At 50.8% G+C, this 19,071-nt stretch overlaps 5 protein-coding genes across 5 annotated transcripts; 1 reads left to right on the top strand and 4 right to left on the bottom strand.

The window, feature by feature from the left end:
• Window positions 1-1,558: 1,558 nt before the first annotated feature.
• Window positions 1,559-2,987, bottom strand: J4E84_010020 (uncharacterized protein; the record flags this gene model as incomplete). The annotated part of the gene is made up of 3 exons (XM_049392579.1): window positions 1,559-1,606; window positions 1,724-2,502; window positions 2,618-2,987. 3 exons carry the CDS (start codon window positions 2,985-2,987, stop codon window positions 1,559-1,561), a joined length of 1,197 nt encoding a protein of 398 aa, XP_049239674.1.
• A 938-nt stretch (window positions 2,988-3,925) lies between these two features.
• On the bottom strand, window positions 3,926-5,716 carry J4E84_010019 (uncharacterized protein; the record flags this gene model as incomplete). Its single annotated transcript, XM_049392578.1, has 4 exons — window positions 3,926-4,106; window positions 4,169-4,230; window positions 4,350-4,386; window positions 4,437-5,716. 4 exons carry the CDS (start codon window positions 5,714-5,716, stop codon window positions 3,926-3,928), a joined length of 1,560 nt encoding a protein of 519 aa, XP_049239673.1.
• Window positions 5,717-7,697: 1,981 nt separating this feature from the next.
• J4E84_010018 (uncharacterized protein) lies at window positions 7,698-9,909 on the top strand (the record flags this gene model as incomplete). Its single annotated transcript, XM_049392577.1, has 4 exons — window positions 7,698-7,789; window positions 7,840-8,061; window positions 8,117-8,515; window positions 8,571-9,909. 4 exons carry the CDS (start codon window positions 7,698-7,700, stop codon window positions 9,907-9,909), a joined length of 2,052 nt encoding a protein of 683 aa, XP_049239672.1.
• Window positions 9,910-10,147: 238 nt separating this feature from the next.
• J4E84_010017 (uncharacterized protein) lies at window positions 10,148-14,009 on the bottom strand (the record flags this gene model as incomplete). Its single annotated transcript, XM_049392576.1, has 5 exons — window positions 10,148-11,120; window positions 11,172-11,210; window positions 12,126-12,688; window positions 12,862-13,119; window positions 13,170-14,009. 5 exons carry the CDS (start codon window positions 14,007-14,009, stop codon window positions 10,148-10,150), a joined length of 2,673 nt encoding a protein of 890 aa, XP_049239671.1.
• Window positions 14,010-15,677: 1,668 nt separating this feature from the next.
• J4E84_010016 (uncharacterized protein) lies at window positions 15,678-17,640 on the bottom strand (the record flags this gene model as incomplete). The annotated part of the gene is made up of 2 exons (XM_049392575.1): window positions 15,678-17,462; window positions 17,515-17,640. 2 exons carry the CDS (start codon window positions 17,638-17,640, stop codon window positions 15,678-15,680), a joined length of 1,911 nt encoding a protein of 636 aa, XP_049239670.1.
• Window positions 17,641-19,071: the final 1,431 nt, after the last annotated feature.

Here is a 19,071-nt window from a genome sequence, read left to right as displayed (position 1 = left end):
AAAAAAAAAAAATACTTAGTTATAAATATAAATAGTATAAGTAATTAAGTATATTCTAGTAAAATTATAAATAAAATACTTTTTTTATTACTTTAAAAGTAAGCTATATTTACTAAAAAGCTTATATATTTTACTAATAAGCTTTTTAAAAGTAAAACTAGAAAAAATAAAATAAAAGGTCTTACGCTAGTTATATATATAAAAAAAATAATAAAAAAAAAATAAAAAAAAAAAAATATAATAAAAATAGATATAATAGAAATAAGTATAATAAAAATATTAATAGACTTAGTGTATAGCTCTAAAGTACTAGTAAAGTAGCTCTTTAGAGTACTTATAATAGCTTTTAGTATAATATAAATAAAGTAGTTTATAATAGTTTTTATAATAGCTTTTAAAATAATAATTTTAAAAAAACTTATAAAGTTATAGTAGTATATTTAAGAGAAAAGTAATTAATATAGTAATAATAACAAAGCTTAATTAAGCTTTAGTTAGTAAAGTAATATAACTAGTAATAAAATTAGCTTTAGACTTACTAACACTAAAAGAACTTATAAAAGAAGTATAAAGTATTAGAGATATAGTTAGAGCTTATTTAGTATACTAGTATAGCTTTAGTATTAGATTTAAGCTACTATTTATATTTTTAATAAGTTTTTAGATTTCTAATTTATTATAAGTAGTAGAATAAGAATAAAAAGTATATATATAGTAGAAGTATAATTTTACTTACTAAAAATTTTAGTATTCTATTACTTTATAATCTATAGCTTTATTAGTTATAAGCTATTAAAAATATTTAATTATATTATAATTCTTTTTACTATAAGTAGATATTAGTATTTATAAAATAGTTACTTTACTAGCTTAAATTCTAGAAGCTTTAACTATACTAAAAGTAGTAGTACTAAAAATCTAAGCTTTAGTCTACTTAACGCCTATACCTTTATAGAATTTTAACTTTTTTAGAAATATATTTTTTTATATACTAGTAATAGACTTTACTCTTTTTAAACTAGCTTACTATAGAATTATTAGTTTACTAATAAATAATCTTATTAAGATTAATAATATTTTTAATAGTAATAATTCTAACTTTACATAAGAGCTTAAATATTATAGTAGTAACTAAGTTATTAAGAATATATTAGTATACACGTAAGTAGTTAGTTCTATTACTAAATAGCTTATTAAGCATAAGTAATAGGTGCTAGGTAGAACAGGCGGTTAGGGTTGTTACATTATTTATCAAAATTGGGAGGAGATATTCGGTAACGGTGGTTGCCAGCGACACTTTTCGTCGCCGGACGCAACTACGACTTCAACCACTCCGAGCAGATACTTGTTTTGCTTCCATGGATCTTGGCAATCCACTCCCTATCTTTGAGACACCTCAACCTCCTCCAGAGTTCCGTTAGGAACGCGTGTCGCAATACCTGTGGACCATGATACACATCGCGCCGACCGTCGTATCACGTCTTAGAGACCATTGAACGCAACTATTCATCGCCGATGTAACTTCAAAGATGGATCCAGCTAAATATATGCTGTATTGCTATGTAAGGGCGAAATTCGAGCCGATTGTGACCATCGCCTTCAAGCTCTTCCATTGTAAGCCAATAGGTTTGGTGCGCCTGCTACATCTGTAAGGCGATTTGGCTAAATTTAGGTTTGCGAAGTCAGTGTACGTCTCACATGCAGTCGGTGCAGAGCCACTTACAGTAGCCAAAGCCAAAACTCTTGCCCTCGCGGCCGGACCGATCGATTGCCCTTCGAGACCGCGCAGATAGGACACCAGACCAGCCACAAAAGGTGCAGACGCCGAGGTACCACTCGCTGTCATTGTGGCTGTATCTGAGGTGTGCCAGGTAGATATGATATCACCACCTGGAGCCCAGATGTCTACGGCAGATCCGTAATTCGACGTCGAAGAACGAGCATCATTCGATTGAACGCTTCCTACGCACAGAGCATTGGCAGCACGAGCCGGCGAGACATTTGCGGCGGGCTGGTTTTCGTTTCCTGCAGCGACGACAGGCAATATACCTCGGTTCGCCAGTGCGTTGACAGCGTTATCCATGGATGAGGAGGCGGCCCCACCGAGCGATAAGTTCACCACGGCTGAACCCAATCGGCTTTTGGTGACGATATCGTTTGTTGCCCAATTTAAGCCAGCCAGCACACTGGAGCCAGCTGCGACGTTATCGTCGCCTATCACTTTTACCGCAATGAGATTCGTCTTCTTGGCGACGCCGTATGTTTTTGAGCCAATTACACCAGCTACGTGGGTGCCGTGGCCGGTGACATCGGCATTGTTGGAGTTGGCTGCGTTGTAGCCCCAGGAAGCGCGGTTGTTGTCGAACTCCTTATGGGTCGTTCGGATGCCACTGTCTAGTACATACGAGTAGGTTCCCTCGCCAGCTGTCTCGTCGTATATGTAATTGGTAGCTCCTCTGGTCCTAGAAGATACGCTTGCAAGACCCCATGGTGCGTTGGTCTCTACTTAGTGTTAGCGGCACGCACCTCATACAAAAAAAAAACCCCCCGGATAGGTCTTCAAACAACAAGGTGGGTGACCTAATGTCGATGGGGGCTCCAGGATGATTGTACTTACGCGTCACGAGAGCCGTAGGATACATCAGGAAGTCTTTTTCGACGAGGAACACATCATCCAATGCCTCCAATTCGGCAACAACGGCTGGATCGAAGGCCCCGGCATAGCCCTTGAAGTCTCCGAAGTTGTACTCCTTATCGATCCCTGCGTTCAGGTCGACGTCGTCTCGTCGTCCGAGATGGCGAGCTACTATACTGCGGACCTTCTCACGATGAGCGGTAAATGTTACGACGTCCACGTCCGGCTTGAGCTGTACGATATATCGGCCCGCGATCAAATCCTCGGTTGAGCCAGTTGGAAGTGGTGCCGCATGAGCAAGAAACGATGTCGCAGCTACGGCAAGAGAAACAGCGCGGTTGAAGAATCGCATCTTGAAAGACAGAAAGAGGGGTAGTAATTCCTGGAAGATGAGATTGATGGAGATGATTTAGGACTTATCGCAACGCTTTCGCATACTTATAGCGATCAAGAATACCAAGCTCGACTTGCTCCATCGCACACCCTCAATCCAGCCTACTACCGGCGGAAGAATCGCAAGCCCATATACCCCCCGAACATATCCAATAACGACCTCTTGAGAAGCAAGATGCCTGGCCCCAGGCGCTTGCGGATGTCGCCCGGCTGACGTGCGCAGAGACTATCCTCGTGTGTACTCCACATAGTCCACTGAGAACTGATCCATCTGCCCGCTCCTGCCTCTTCTTCGCGCGATCCGATAGTTCATGCAGGAGTCCTGCGATGCAATGCAGGGGCGGAATGCCCTGCGCTGCACGTGCGTGGCGAGGCAGACTGGGCGTGGTCTGTTGTCACGGTCTTGAGAGCTTCAGATCTCTGTTGATCCGTCTGAACAGACCTGCGATGTCACATGAAGATAACATTGACAACAACAATATGCATTGTCGTTGAATGTGACACAATGAGGGAGCCGCTTCGTGATCGCGTCCCCGCCACGTGCCGCCCGCGGTGGGGCAATGTCTCAACTGCGCCGCAATTCATCACCGACTAGACTTGATCTCCGGAACTACTGTGCCTCATACACATTTTGCTCCACGCACTCCGAGACCGGGGAAGCTCAAGTAGACTGGCGATACGACGTGGCGAAATGCTACCGCCTGCGTCCACCTCTACCCGCCGGACACCTCACTAATCACGGCCGCTCTTCGGGGAAGAGGTATCACTCGTTGCATTATCATATATACCGGCTATTAAAACGCCTCTACTATCCAGTAAAGTCTCATCCTTCATCCCGGGGCTTGCTCGAACCCGCCTCGCGTAGCCACTTTGGCCAAGCAACTCTCTTCCAGCAATCTACTCCTCCGGATCGCGACCTCCACGCTTCTTCATCTCCTCAAGATATTCCTCTTCCGTCTCGAGATCAAATGGCAAAGGCCTGGTGATGGGATGAATCGAAGCACCATAGTCTTCGAGTTGCTTGAGGCGCTTCATCGTGGCGGGTTTGGTGCGATTGACGCTGTAAAGCTTGACGCGGCTGCAATGACGTTAGCGTCCTGCTATCGAGCATACAAGATCGCTCAGACAAGAGATACTTACTGGCATGAGGATGTTACGTGGAGATCCCAGTTCCATGCACTTCGCACGAAGGTGGGTTGCGTCTGCGATAAAGTTAGCAGATGTTGTCTGGTAGTCACAACGAGACTTTGCCACGCCACATCGAGACAACCACGATGTAAGACGTGCGGGAGCTTCGCAGCGGGAGTCGAAGTTTGCTTACATTCAAAGCGTCATCCCAGCAACGCACGCAGAATTCACTGAGCAACGTTAGCATGTGTCGCAGAACTACCGACAACAATAGACTTACAGCCATCCCTCAGCATCGACCGGGATATCGACCCACCACGTGCGCCAGGCATGGTAGTATTTCTTGCTCAAGTTCTCGTATGGCACCTCATACCAAACACCGCCACCATCGTTGCTGACTTCAACACGTTCCGGCCAGCCACTTCCACTGTATGCCCAGCCAGTCATGCGGATCTTCCCATCGTGTACAATGACGTCTTTGTCGACAGGCGTCATGATAGCACTCGCAACAGGCATCGTCTGGATACTGAAACCGTTGCTGTATGTGACGTTTTGCTTGCCGTTCTGCGGAGTATAGTAGAGATACTCCTTCATTTGAACGGGAGCCAGAGACGGCTGGTCGATGACGTTGATGCGAGTGAGCCATTTGCAGCTTCTGGCGCCGATGTAGCCCATTACGACGGTACGGAGTGGGAAGCCATGGATGGCTGGTAGTGGCTCTCCGTTCATCTCCCACGCCAGCATCACCTCGTTGATCTTCACCTTGCGGGTCGGTACTGATACAGCGTAGTTGTATACGTGACCCTTCTTGAAGTAGGTGTCGGCGCCAAAGAACTCAACGTGCTTTCCTTCCGGCTTCAGTCCGCAGTACTTGAGCACCTTCTTGAGACTGACGCCCACGTAACGGGCCGTACCGATGGCGCCTTCTCCCCATGGCGCATTGATGAGTTCATCTCCGTCTCCAGGGTAGTCGTGGATTTGCTCAATGCGTCGCGTACCACTGCACTGCAGGGTGACACAGGTCTCCATACGCGGGAAGATGCTCTCGTCCTGTAGCTCCTTCAACGTGATCTTCTTTGGCTTGTCGACGAGACCCTCGACTTCGAAGAAGTATTTCTCCGGGTCGATCTCAGGTATACCACCGTGGTTTCTCACAAAGTGGTCTTTGTTGTTGGTTATCTCGGTTTCGACAAGGCGCTTGCGCTCTGGCTCTCCGTTGTAAGGGAATTGCAGTACATGGACCATGTCCTCGCTCTTCTCCTTCTTGACGTGTTCCCAAGAGTCGGCTGGCATATCCTTCAGCGTCTTGCCCATCGCATAGTGGTAGTGTTTCCATCGCACGCCTTCAAGCACCGGGTTTGTGTCGGGCAACGGCTTCAATTGGAATTCGGGAGGTACAGGAAAGTCGTATTTCGCCAAGATCTCTGCCGCCTGCTTCTTCTTTTCTGGGTATCTCTCCCACTCGATGTATCCTTTCCATCCTTCTCGCTCCTCTGGGAAATTCGGCTCTTCTGCTGTCAAGAGCTCGAAAGGCTTTGCGTTCGGTTCAGCGGGCGCCATGGTCGGGGTGTGGAGTTGGGGAAGTCTGATCTAGCATGAGGCTGGGGATGCAACCCCCTACAAATGCGCGCGACTGTCGCATTGTGGAGTGGACGCGCCAGCCCATGTGCGTTATGTCATGACCTCAAGGTGACTGATACTTAATCATGGGCTATACCGATCTGCCATAACGTGTACTGCAGGCAACCCCTGTACATCATCGTGCCAGCACGTGGTCTACCTGGATCCACGAATGAAAATGCCGCAAGCTCCGCAAAAGCGTTGGAAAGAGATACACCACTGCGTCATCATGATGAACGTTGAAGAGCTGCCACACATCCTGGGAGGGTACCACGCGCCTAGAACCAATAATCGTTAAGCCCGAAATCCGAGAATGGGCAGGGCAAATGCCGGAGAAAAGATGGAAACGGTGCGACCCGCATGCGAACGATGAGTAAGAATGCTAAAGTCTTGAGAATGCTTCTTATTAGTAGTCATTGCTTACAGACACGCTTGGCGTAGTACTCGTGAACCAGACCAGTTCTAGTCGGTGATGCGGAGCTGATTACATGCAGGCCGCGTACCAGAAATTCGAAGAGGCTCGCTTCTATCGCCGACGATTTTCGGGAGGGCCAGCGCGAATTTTCATCCCAGGGGTCAGGCATACTGCAGACAAAACCGGAAAGCAGCGCGATGACTATCGTTGTTGCAGAGCAAGGGATGGCCAGAGTTGGCATGCACGCATGGAAATGCGCGGCAGTTGCTTCACAGGTTCTGCACGTGTCGCCTCGGCAAGTTGCATGGCGTGCTAACCCGAAATGGCTTGGCCCGGTTCTGCCCGCCGTCATCTCACCGCAGAACACCACGATCTCAGCATCTAGCCATCCGTCAGTCTCCGCACGTCTGCATCCGATATGGCTAATCAAGAAAGAAGCCCCAACAACATCTCTTGACATCTCAAGGTAGATCACCGAGATATCTCTCAGCTTTCGCACTGGCGGGCGCGGTGCTAGTAGCGCAATGGAGTGTACCCCTATAACATTGCTGCTACCTCAGCTGAAGGCATTACGCCGCCTCATTCCAACCAAGGATAGGACTCAGACCCCGTTCATCTATGCCAATGTGTCTCACAAATAGGTCGAAGCCAAGCACATGCGTGCTAGAGGAGCGGATCATCTGCTAGTCGTTCTCACGCGCTCCACGTCCTTACCATCTGATCGAAGATATCTCATCGAATAGCATCGCAGTTCACGTCCCTTCCGAAGAAGGATCAAATATTAAACGAACGCGATTCGATATGCCATCGGAAGATGAGGACTTTCCCCACGTGGCGGCGCCATCAAGGGCCGCCCTTGCAATCACGGCCCGCGTCCTTCGGTTCCAAAGTTCGATGTCATTAACTGGCCGACATGCGACCTCTAGGACAGCACACGATATGGAGTAGCATCAGAAACATTCAGATGAATGTCGAACGAACCCCATAGCCGGGGCTATGGGCTCGTATCGCTGGAATGTGTTCAGTCCCAACTGTACGAGTAAAAGCTATGAAACATGAGATCAAGGGATCGCCCAATATAGTGAAGGAGCCGTATCAGCTAGACTCTAGATGGAGCTTCGCATCTCGCATCTGGCAAACGGAAGGACCATGTATGCATATCTCCGTCAGGACATCTGGACGATCTGGCCAATCGCAATTTTTGATCTGGACTTCTACGCCGCATAAATGCAGATATGGTTCATATTGGGTAAGTATACGGCGACACATGGCTTGGAGAATGGCAAGCGCGGGTTATGCGTCTGCCCAGAGGGACAACGTGAGGCACACCATCATCGATAGGGGAAGCCCAGTGCACCCGGCGATAGACTGCTACATCTCGGCTTGCTCAACACGTCTTAAATGGTCATATTGATCGGTCACCCTCAACCCTAGTCTTCGCCCCCGCATCTTCGCCTCTCATCTTCACGTTTTGTTGTCTATACCTTTGGAGCGACAATGGTCAATATGGTAGCAAATGCCCAGAGCGCGCTGTTGCAGAAAGCTAGAGAATCTGCCTCTTTCGACACGTTCCAGCTTACATGCATACTCTGGGGAAGGTAAGCACAGTTTGTGAGTCTATGTAACATCCTCGCTGACCCATCCGCAGTGAGAAAGTTGTCAAGGAGCGACGGGCCGCCTTCAAGCGAGTTGAGAAAGCAATCGGCACCGACGACAATGCAAAGCTCCCTCGATGCTACTCAGAGACCTCACGCGAGGATCTCTTTGAACAGGGTCTTGAGATGGGAAAGGCGTGTCTCGATGACATGCTCAAGTATGACCATGAACACTTCGTGTGGATCACGCCGCGATACAACCTTATGAACGCTAGGTATGTTGAAGTAGTCAGGAGAGTCTCCTACGACTGACAAACTGACTTCCAACAGCCCCTTCGGCCACAAAGCTATCCTCTTCGAGCCCGGGATGGAGCACAACGGTACTGAGGAACAAAAGGCGAAGTGGATGCCACTCGCTCGATCCGGCAAGATACTTGGTACATACGCGCAAACTGAACTCGGTCATGGTTCCTTCGTGCGAGGTATCGAGACGACCGCAACGTTCGACTCCGATCGCGATGAGTTCGTTGTTCACTCACCCACAATATCATCGACAAAGTTTTGGCCTGCTGGGCTAGGCTTCTCGACGACACACGGCACAGTCATGGCGAGACTCATCGTTGGCGACCAGGACCACGGCCCACATATATTCCTTGTACAACTTCGATCAGTCGAGGATGGCACCCCAATGCCAGGTGTGAAGATGGGCGATGTTGGCCTTAAGCTTGGGTAAGTATTGAGATCGCAGAAGACGTCAGGAGTTCAGTCGCTCACCAAGACCCAGCTATAACGAAGCTGACAATGGCTTCGCCTCCTTCGACAACGTGCGCATCTCTCGATCGCAGATGCTCATGGCACATAGCCAGCTCACATCCGACGGCACATTCACCAAAGACCCCCTTCGCGCCAAGCTCTCGTACTCCGTCATGCTGCTCGTCCGTGGCAGGATGCCCAGTGTCTTTACGGTTCAGCTAGCCCAAGCTTTGACGATCGCGACACGATACTCTGTTGTACGACAACAAGGCCTCGGGCCTGCCGATGCGTTTGAGACTGAAGGAAGCATCTTACACTACAAGCATCAGCACTTCCGTCTTTTGAGCTTGATCGCTAAGACGTACGCCATGTTCTCCGGCTCTCGGGTCTGCGACGAACAGTATAACAAGCTCCGGGAGATGCAGAGCAAGAACGACCACTCTCTTCTGCCGGCTGTCCACGCATTGACTGCTGGGATGAAGGCGTATGTCACTTCTGAGGCCGCTGATGGCGCCGAAGATGCGCGCAAGCTCTGCGGCGGCCATGGGTACATGTCTATCTCAGGCCTACCAGACATCGTCGGTGCCTTGGTCGGTGGAGCAACCTTCGAGGGCGAGAACTACGTTCTGTGGCAACAACTCGGGCGACATCTCCTCAAGCAACTCGACCGCCTACAAGACGGCGAGCCGATCGAGCCCCACGTGCAGTACCTGACCGATATCGAAGACCCTAACCTTCCATGCTGCGCATCCGCAACGCAATTTCTCGACCCTAAGGTACAACTCGCCATCTATCGCGACCGTGCACACCGCATGGTCGTCAAGGCGCATTCGGCAATCCGCGCATCAAGCAAGTTGCCAGCAGATGCATGGAACGAACATATGATGCTGCTCATCTCCGCCTCGCGAGCCCATATCGAGTACTTCATCCTAAAGTCCTTCACCGACTTCATCTCAAGCCTGTCTGACTCTACGTGCAACTACCTGCGCATCGTCTTAAACCGCATGCGCTCCCTCTACGCCCTATCGACTATCATAAACCCACGTACCATCGACGCAGTCTCCTTTATCGAGACAAGCGACGATCGTTCTCCGTACTTCACTTCGGGACAGCTCGACACTATCCGGCATCTTGTCAACGGCCTGCTCGATCAACTACTGCCCGAGGCTGTCGCTCTGACTGACGCATGGGACTTTACCGATGCCAGTCTCTGCAGTGCGCTGGGTATGTACGACGGCAATGTATATGAGAACATCATGCGATGGGTCGAGCAGTTGCCTATCAATCAGAAGGCGTGGCAGAATGATGGGGTACAGCAGGGGTGGAAGAAGTGGGTTGATCCGATCCTGAAAAGGGAGGCGAAGTTGTAGAGTGACGTAGCCTGGATGTGTCATTTACATCGTCGCGATAATATGGGTGTGATGGGGACGGTAGTATTGGTTGCTATGCATTGGAATGTTTTTCATTTGCAAGATAGCTACTGTAATACTTTTGTGTGCTCTTATATAGTGCAATGCAATAATCCTAGCGAGCTTTGTACCAATGTAGACTGGTAGACCTCCACTCATATGTGACGCAATCTCTTTGCTCTTCAGCACAAGCTGCTAGCTAGGATTGTGTCCCGATGCTTCTGTTCAGTTGATCGCTCCGGAGGTCATTCAAATGTCTGTCGGAGAGCATTTGGTTCAACTGACTGATCCAACTCGGCGCATTTAGTGTTTCAACCTTGACCTCGAACACATCATAGCCCTTCACGTTGACCACAACTCTTTTTCCCTCTCTGACAAGTTCCTCCAGGACAGGGAAGATCGGTCGAAGCTTCCTCACAAAAGCTATTATTGGCTGCTCTCTCATCGTCACATAATGCTTGTGTGGACATTGGAGATATAGAACGACGCGCGCATTTGCTCCTAGTGACAGAAGTTTCCGGAGATTGGCGTTTAGATGGCCAATAATCTCGTCGACGCCGTGGATGTAATCGAGACCGACATAGATGTGCTTGACATGTTGGTACACATCGATGTCCAAGCCCCAAGTGTCATCGTGGAGGAAGTTCAAGGCTTCTGAAGCTCGTTCGGGTTCATCAGAGGCGCAGACTACGAAAGTCGATACCTTGTACCACATCTCGCCGATCTCTTTCATGGTATCAATCGGAACGTATCCGCGCGTGAAGAGATGATCGCAACTGATCCGCCGTAGGTAAAAGTCATTTTTTTGGCGGTCGACGGTGTAAGTCTCTCGTGGGAGTAGATGGGCGTACACCATATCGCGTAGTTCCCGTGGTAGTTTGCTCTGCATCATCTCGGACAGTGTCATGCACTCTTGCTTTGCGTGGGTCGCCATGTACGTGTTGAGTTCGTCGTCGAGCTTCTTTGCTGCTTGACCGATTCGCTCTGATTCCGGTTGTCTAGTGCGGGTATCTTCGCTGGGGCGATCGCGGCGTCTGAGCTGGTATAGACGATGCTTCTCTTTCATCGAGAGGCCCGGGTTGGATGGGTACCAAGTCGCTCGTCGCTCGTCTGCTTCGCGGCGTGCGAGTAGAGTGGAAACGTGGCGCGTCAGTGCCACTTTTCGCAGAGAGCTATTCAATCAATCAGTAGGATGTCTGTCAGCCGTGATAGTGTTTACTTACCGGTGGACGAAATCCCTATCCATGGTCGAGCTTGACGGGCTGCGCCGCAAAGGTTCCAAAGGTGTCACAATGTGGAGACGGTACGTAGGTGGGAGAGTCTCGGCACAACTGAGAAAATGAAAACCGTGACATTAGCTCTCGTTTGTTATTGTTTCAATTTCTCCAAGCAACAGCAGTAGCACGTGATCGACCGGGTAGGCGCACTGAAAACTCTCCACAACAAGCTAGCGCCTCTGCTTGTACTATTCAGACCTTCAGGTCGCATTCTAGCAATGACCAGTCTCCTTCATAGACCATCTCCATGCCCGTGAGTCTTGCATGTATCTCCTTCCTACGTCAACGATGCAGTGCTTCTTCTCTCGACTTCGGAATGAGGATGTGCCTAGTTCTAGTCGTCAACGCGGTGAAGAAGCTCACCAGTTTGCACTTGGGAGCAGGAGATGAGTACTGCACGCCATGGCCCTTTTGTTGTCTGGAGACTACCGCGCCTTGAAAATTCGTCACATGTCTCTTCTACAGTACATCTAAGAGCTACTCGTTGTCTTTTGACAGGCGTGCTGTCAGAGCATATCACACTTGTATGCTGCAAGTGTCGTTTTTCTTTCCACTTACTGCTGAATTATGCTGATGTATGCGGCAAACAAAAGTGAGGTGTGAGCAATAGGTAACATGATGAAAGTAAATTAACCCTAAACGCCGTCTCCTAGCCCGTACGAGGGCATTGGGTATCTATGCAAGCCGTTGGTACACAGAGTGAAATACATTTGAAACCATGAAAACGCCGATTTCCCGTCATTCCATGTCCACTACAACCACAATACGCCACGAATGTCAGCGCTCGAAGACTGGTAAGGAAACAGCTCAGCGACATTCTCTGGAGCATCTTTCCCATCGAGGCAATCCTCCACCACACGCACAATGCCTTCGAAATCAGACAAGACGCGTTTCGCATACGGCTGACTATAGGCCAAGTCATGTAGCATGCCCTTAGCGCGGTGGAAGGCCTCGATGTGGGCCTCGGTGTGGGGATGCGTCCTTCCAGCAGAGTCGCGGACGAGAAGAGAGCAAAATACCAGAAGTGCATTCGACAGGGCCGACGTCATGCGATGCCGAAGGCTGAATGGCTGACGAACTTTCCGCGTAAAGAAGGTCATTCTGGTGAGGGTGTCGCAGGCAAGTTGGCTGAGGTGTTCAGCGTGATTGTCGTCGTATTGCAGGGAGATTATGACGGAACGTAGCCCCCACAGAACGAAGTCTGTCTTCTTCTGTTTGATGAACATCGTCAGTGGTACATCCCCATCACCATCCCGCTGAGCGTATGATGGCATCCCCAGTACTGGTAAGTCGTGATCGAGGTAGTGGGAGATCTGCCGATCAATGATATCCTGGGTTGTGCTATCCAGACTGCGACCATCGACAGCGTTGCTGGCGTAACGCGCCCAGAGTATGACATAGTGGATGTAGTGATCGATGAAAGGTCTGGGGTCATCATTATCCTCGGCTTTGTAGAGGTTTGCCTATAGAACGTGAGCGTGAGGTAGCAGGAGGAGGAGGATACGTTGATCTAGGAAGAAACTGAACACCCTGGAGGCGACATCGACGTCAAGACACCCATTCTGCATGTTCATCTTGATGTAGTCTCCAGACCTGTTCAGCGGGAGGAAGGATAAGAGTCGTGGACTTTACTTACCCTTTGTGAGAGGTCTACAGGTGCCTCGACTTGGATGTCGGTTTCGTGGATCCTGTATGGTCTTCCACACGTCAATGAGATAAATCGGTCTTGGACGAATATATTCCAGAAGGTGCAGATGCGCTCATATGCTTGAACCGTCGTGATGTTTGTCCACGTGGATTGCTGATGTAAGGAGGACTGGAAAGCGAGTGTTGCAGCGGCGCCGATGGTGTTGTAAGCTGGGCCGGGCATGTCTGCGTATTGGTAGTAGATAGCCTACAATTCTTAGTCTGTGTGCATCAAGCTCGGAGCTTTTGAACACGTACCTGGAATAGAACGCAATGTATCAGCGTCAGATCACCGCTTCCGCTTAGTAGCGACCTCTTGTCGACGAGCTCGTCAGCCATCTCAAGCCAGCGCCAGCCCGCAGGCTTGCCAGTGTCGATGGGTGCGACATTGAGGAGTACGTCGCAGCATGCGAAGATGGTGTAGTTCAGCGCGAGAAACTCGCGATCTTCTGATGGTATGGTCGTGCTTGCTAGCATGTGTTGGCTGCGGTTGCGGAACTCGGGTTCATCTATGCACGGATGAGACAGGTGAATGTCGGTAAAGAAGGAGGCTAGGTACTGTTGGTAATCGGCGGGACTAGGAAAGGGTAGCTTCCTGTTGCCGACTTGTACGAGGTGCGATGGGTCGCCGTTGATAGGAGAGCCAACGCTTGGGGCGACGGGGTTGGCTGGCTCTAGGGAGTTCTCTGAGAAGAGCGAGGGCTGTCCCATGAAGGCGAGAGCTGGGTTGATGGGATCCAGCGGCGGAACAGACAACGCGGCGTCACCTCTGAAAGCATCGCTGCCGTTCTGGTCACGCTCCACACTGCCCATTGGCGTCATGGTCAGACCTCGGTCGCGCATGAGAGCTTCCATCATAGCCTCAATTCGAGCCATGCGCGCTTCCATGGTCATACCGCGTGTACTGGCATCGCTCGCCCTCCGCTCTGTGCCATTTTCCGACGGCATCAGGCTTCTCCGTGGTACGTTATGGCTGTTGCCGTTGGCGCTGGTATTCGAGGCTTGTGTGTGGAGGGCAGGCGTGGGTCGACTGAGGTTCTGCAGGGCTTCGGCGGCCGTCTGGTCTTCAGAGAAGAAGCATCGCTTGCCGTTGTCCATGCACCGTTGGCATGGGTTTTCTCCGGAACACTGTTGACGTCAGTCGCTGCCTATTGTGGTTGTTGCTGTGAGAGTTCGTAGATGCGGAAGCGACGCTGTCGCATGGGGAAGTCGCGATGCAGTCGCGATGCAGTCGCGAGAGAAGTGGCCGAGGCAGCCAATGTACAAAAGAGCTTACATACCTTGAGCTTGGATCGCCTGCATGATACACCTGCACAATCTGTCAGCCGGCTGATGGCATGACCTCGTCGTCCTGTCGCGCGAGCTGCGTCGAACCACTACGGAACCATCGGAATGCCGCATAGGAAGCTCGAGATGCGCCGAACCAGAGCGAGTGTCGCGACTTACATGCTTTGGGCGCGTACTTTTGCCGGACCTTTTTGCGTTTGGGCGAAGACGACCTCCTCTCGACGTCCATGTGCTCCATAGGCGAGGGATGGCTGTTCATGGCGCGATGGAGTTGTTGGAAGAAGGATGGCGCTCCCTCAAGCTACTTCGGAACGCGACCGGGATCCGGGCCTTTAGCGCGTCTCCAGCTTCCGTCCTTGTGCAGCCAACGACATCGTTTTCATTCCTCCATTCATCACAAATGTCTTCAAATAGATTCGCATTTGAAGCAGCGATTTGGAAACTACACCAAGTAATACTGCTCAGTTGGGAATTTTGCGGAATGCCAATCCGAAGGGAAAGGTCCGGTAGGGACATGCCCAGCCTCTGACATGTGATCGCACCAGCCTGAGGCCTGTTTCTATTGCGCATGTCTACCTTCATGCCCACAGAACCACTCGACAACGGTCATACTTCACTGTCTTTCAGTCCGATTCCTCGGCACTCAGACTCCTTCCACCACCCTTCCACAACACCACACTTTTGTTCTCGCGCTCTTTACCACTGCTTCTTATAACTGTTCTTCACTTTTTAGGATTGTTGTTATAGCAGAGGCTACTAAACTCGGTGACGCGCCTAAGAGCGCAGTCGCTGCAACATTAAAGCACCTCGAGCCGCAAGAAGCTACTTCCAGTACCAGCTTGCGACTATTAGCTTCAGGTTTACAGCAATCACAGCGGTGGCGATGTCAAATCCACGGCTGCCGCTCGCATGTGAGGAGTATTTTGAACATGAGTAACATTGACTATTATTGCTATGGACGCTGGAATGGCAGCGAGCTGAGACGTCCCCACGGCTTTGCGACCTCTCAACTGACAGTGGCGTCGTCCCCTGCTTCGCTTGTAGCCGTAATGGACGTATGAGTTATCAACCTCTGGACCGCGGTAGGTCTCGAGAGATTAAGGAAACAATGTGATCGAAAGAGTAAACGACTAACAAAAAAGAAGGCAAAACTTGCTTGCTCGCTGGAATTGCATGACTGGATATCTCCGATACCCGCGTGAGAGAAAAGAAGATGTGGTAGTCGTGGCTTCGTAAGCCGTAATGTCGTGAAGTCATGAGGAAGAGCACTTCTGGCCCTTCCCGCCATCCTTCCGGGTGTCTCATGATAGCGAAAGAGATCAGAATCAAGCTTCAGAATGGCACCAGCGAAGAGACTATTTTCTTCACCTCTCGCTCCCACCATCCAAACCTGATGAGATCCTTGTGCTCCTTGACGGTTGAGCGGGTAGTCTTCATCTTACGGTCTTGAGCCTCAATGACCTCTCTCCCAACCCCCATTCACCCATGCACCGCCCAAATCTTCAACGCCAGCCCACAAAGCTTCCTCAGCGCCTTCGTCTCCTTAACCTCCCTATACCTCTTCGCCAGCCCGTCAATCTTCCTCACACACTCCTCAATCTGCGCGCGATAATACGACGCATCCATCGTACCCAGCACCTTATCCTCACCACCCGCAGCATCAACAAGCCCCTTGATGCACTCGGTGACAGCGCGGCGGTGACTGTTCTTGGGCTCGGCGTGCCGGAACATGTCTTCCATTTCTGCTTGGAGGACCATGTTGTCGGTGCTGATGTACTGGAGGACGGAGGTGCGGGCGGCGCTGTCGCCGGGCTCGATGGTGATGGATGGGATTTGGGGGTTGGCGGCTTTGGAGGCGGCGTTCGAGGCGGTTGCGGCGTAGAGCTTGGATAGGCCGCTTCCGGGTGGTGCGGAGGAGGTGGTGGTGGTGGTGGTGTTGGGAATGGAGGATTGGGGGGCGTCGGGGTCGAGGCCGGATGTTGAGGCTCGGCCACGGAAGGACCATCCTCCTGCGGGTGGTGGAACTGCGCCAGGGAGGGAAGAGGCGGTCTGAGATGTAGTGTTCGCCATTGTGTTGGCGTTTGTAGAGCTGGAGCTCTGATAGAGGTCGCTGAACGGCAGCGGCTTGGGCGCAAGAGGGTCGACGAATACCGTCGGGTTGTTAAGACGTCGAAGAATCTCCTCAATACACTGGGCCATGTTCATAGTCTGTAAATCCAGGTTGTTGGACCTGCCCAGTAAGAAGTCATAGAGTGCCTGTAGACGAGCCATGGGCCAGGCTTCCTTAAGCTTCTGGGCGCCATCCGGATCCAGAGGGATATCAGCGTCAAACTCTTCAAGCACTCGCTTAACGGGTTCAAAGACTTGGTGGGTCAGGACTTGCACGACCTTGGCCACCTCCCACTGTTCTCCGGTCTGGAGCAGATGTTCAAGTCGGTCGATGCCTTCGAGCATGTGGCCGGTATGCCATGCTAGCACGTTGATACGGCCCTTGTAGACGTCCTTGTAGTGACCAAGGAGAATCTGTGTTTTGAGTCGAGTGACCTCTTCTTCGCGAACCAGCCGAATCTGCTCGTCGTACTGGCGCTGTACGTCCACCTTGTGAGCTTCGAACTGGCTGAGAAGGCTGATTGTTGCCATGCGCTGGTTGTGCTCGGCGATGACAGGTTCCATGGGATTATGACCGGAAGGAAGGATGGGCTCTTTCATCTTTTCCTCACCGAGGATGTCGGTCAGCTTCTCACGCACATACGCCCTGCGCTCCTCGGAGGTCTGGTTCTCGTAGAACTCGGCGGGGTGTTGTAAGTTGCTGAAAGCTTTTGGCGGCGGGAGTGCTGGCTGCGACGTCCACCGGGGACGCTTGTCCTTGATACCGGTTGTGCGTTCCAATGAGGTTCGCTTGTAAGGAACATGACGCTTTTGTTGTTGACGTCGCTTGCGCTCCACCAACTCCCTCCGCTCGTTCTCTCGGAGACGCATTTCGCGCTCGTAGAACTCTTCTGCGGACTTCCGCTTCATGGCCATGTCGTACCATTTGGGGTCCAGTTCTCGGGGATGGGGTTCTCGCTTGGGTTTCGCAATGCGGCCTGTGGCGACGGTGTGGTAGGTCTGCTGCTTCTTCGGGGAGTCAGTCGGATGGCGTTTAGTCTGAACAGCAAGTCTTCTAACCTTGACCCGCGGCCGGAGTTCTGTACGCGTAGAGCTGTCGCGGACGTTGTTGAGTCCTGCTGCGACGATATAGGGGGTTGATCTCAGGAAAGGAAGCTATGTCCATGGTTAGTCGTAGTCTGGACGCCATCCGAAGGGATATACAAACCTTAAATACGCGAGCATGGGTTTCGAGCTTCAGGTATACCTCTTGGTACTGGATCTGCGCCTTCTCTCTAATGACGCCTACCAGGTAGCTTGCGCCGTTCCGGATAGTCTCGCGGATGGAAGCCATGGCAGCGAAGTTGGTGGGCGTGGATGATCTGAGTGAGGTGTAGGTGGAAATGATTGAGAGAAAGCTGTGAAAGTGTTGGGCAACTGCTAGGCTGTCTGGATCGTGGGAAATAGATCAAGATGAGGAGACAATGTACAGCAGAGGCAGTTCGCACTGGAGAGAGTTGATACCGAGAGGGAGAAACAATGTTTAGAGGAGAGGAAGGCAGCAAGGTCGGTATACGCTAATGAAATCGCGCTTAACCGATGTAGGGTTCTTGGCGCCGTTGACGGAAGTGAATACTAGTGAATGGGGGAGTTATGACGAAATGATCCGTAGATACAGCCGTGAAACGCCAGTCACCGCGGCGAGAAGAGCCATTCACGTCAGGCAGGCAGGAAAGATGGAGCAGGAGAGGGTTAAGAAGGCTGGGGACCTGGTCTTGTGATTCGTAATTGACCTTCTTGTGCGCGAGCATTCACTGTGGCGGAATCTTGGCCTTGTGACAGCCCCACTGGCAAAGGAAAAACCATGCGGACTACAATGCTCCGCCATCGTGAATTCGGGGTGAGTAGAAGTGTTGGTAGACAGTGCATGCGGATGTGGTGTTCAAGACAGTGTGGACTGACATGGAGGTCGTCTCCACAAGGGCATTTCACACCACACTCATGGAGGTGCAGTGACATGTCGACCCTGAGATGCCTGGGTTTGACGTACTACACACCCTACGGTAGAAGATAGAAAAGAGTATGAGAGCATGCGGAGTGAGGCTCATGTAGAAGTGAAACGAAAGGCCACGTGCGAAGATGGGATGGTGAAGGGACAAAAGGTGTGGATGGTTGTGTAAGGAGTGAAACAGATAGCAAACCCTGCGTTCAGTCGAATAATGCGTAGATAGAGCTGAGTTTTTCGCTACAGCAGACGTCGAGGCAACTGGGACTGCACTTGCCGTTTGTGTCGAAGCGGAAGTCGTCAATGACTCTCCGCCACGTTTCTATACCGCGTACTGCCCTCATGCACACATCGCAATGCATCACCCTCGATAATCTCGAAAGAAGAGGTGAATATGGTGTATCTCAACACCCGGAAGACGGAGGTAGAGAAAAGAGAGACTTCAGACGACGCCCCCTTGCCCACCTGCCGCGCGTCTTCAAGTCCACGGATACGGAAGCAGCGGCACCCAAACTGTTCGAGACATCCAGGGGCCTCTAAAACAACACACTGAGGTGAAGATGCAGCCATGAAGGATGCAGAAGAAGCCAGACCAATGCAGGTGGGGACCCCAAAATGAAAATAGTGCCCACGACTCAGGCACCAGAAGTCTCGAACGAATCCTACTCCATGGGCCGTCAGGCGTCGGGCGTTTGCATCGTATTGCGGTACGGATCGATCGCACGTCCAGTCCTTCGTACTCGGTGTTGCATGTTGCACGTCAAGTGTGGCGTTCACTGA

This window comes from Alternaria hordeiaustralica, assembly GCF_023758085.1.
Source record: "Alternaria hordeiaustralica strain BMP 2776 chromosome Unknown scaffold_35, whole genome shotgun sequence".
NCBI lineage: Eukaryota > Fungi > Ascomycota > Dothideomycetes > Pleosporales > Pleosporaceae > Alternaria > Alternaria hordeiaustralica.
This window is presented reverse-complemented; position numbering and strand designations above follow the sequence as displayed.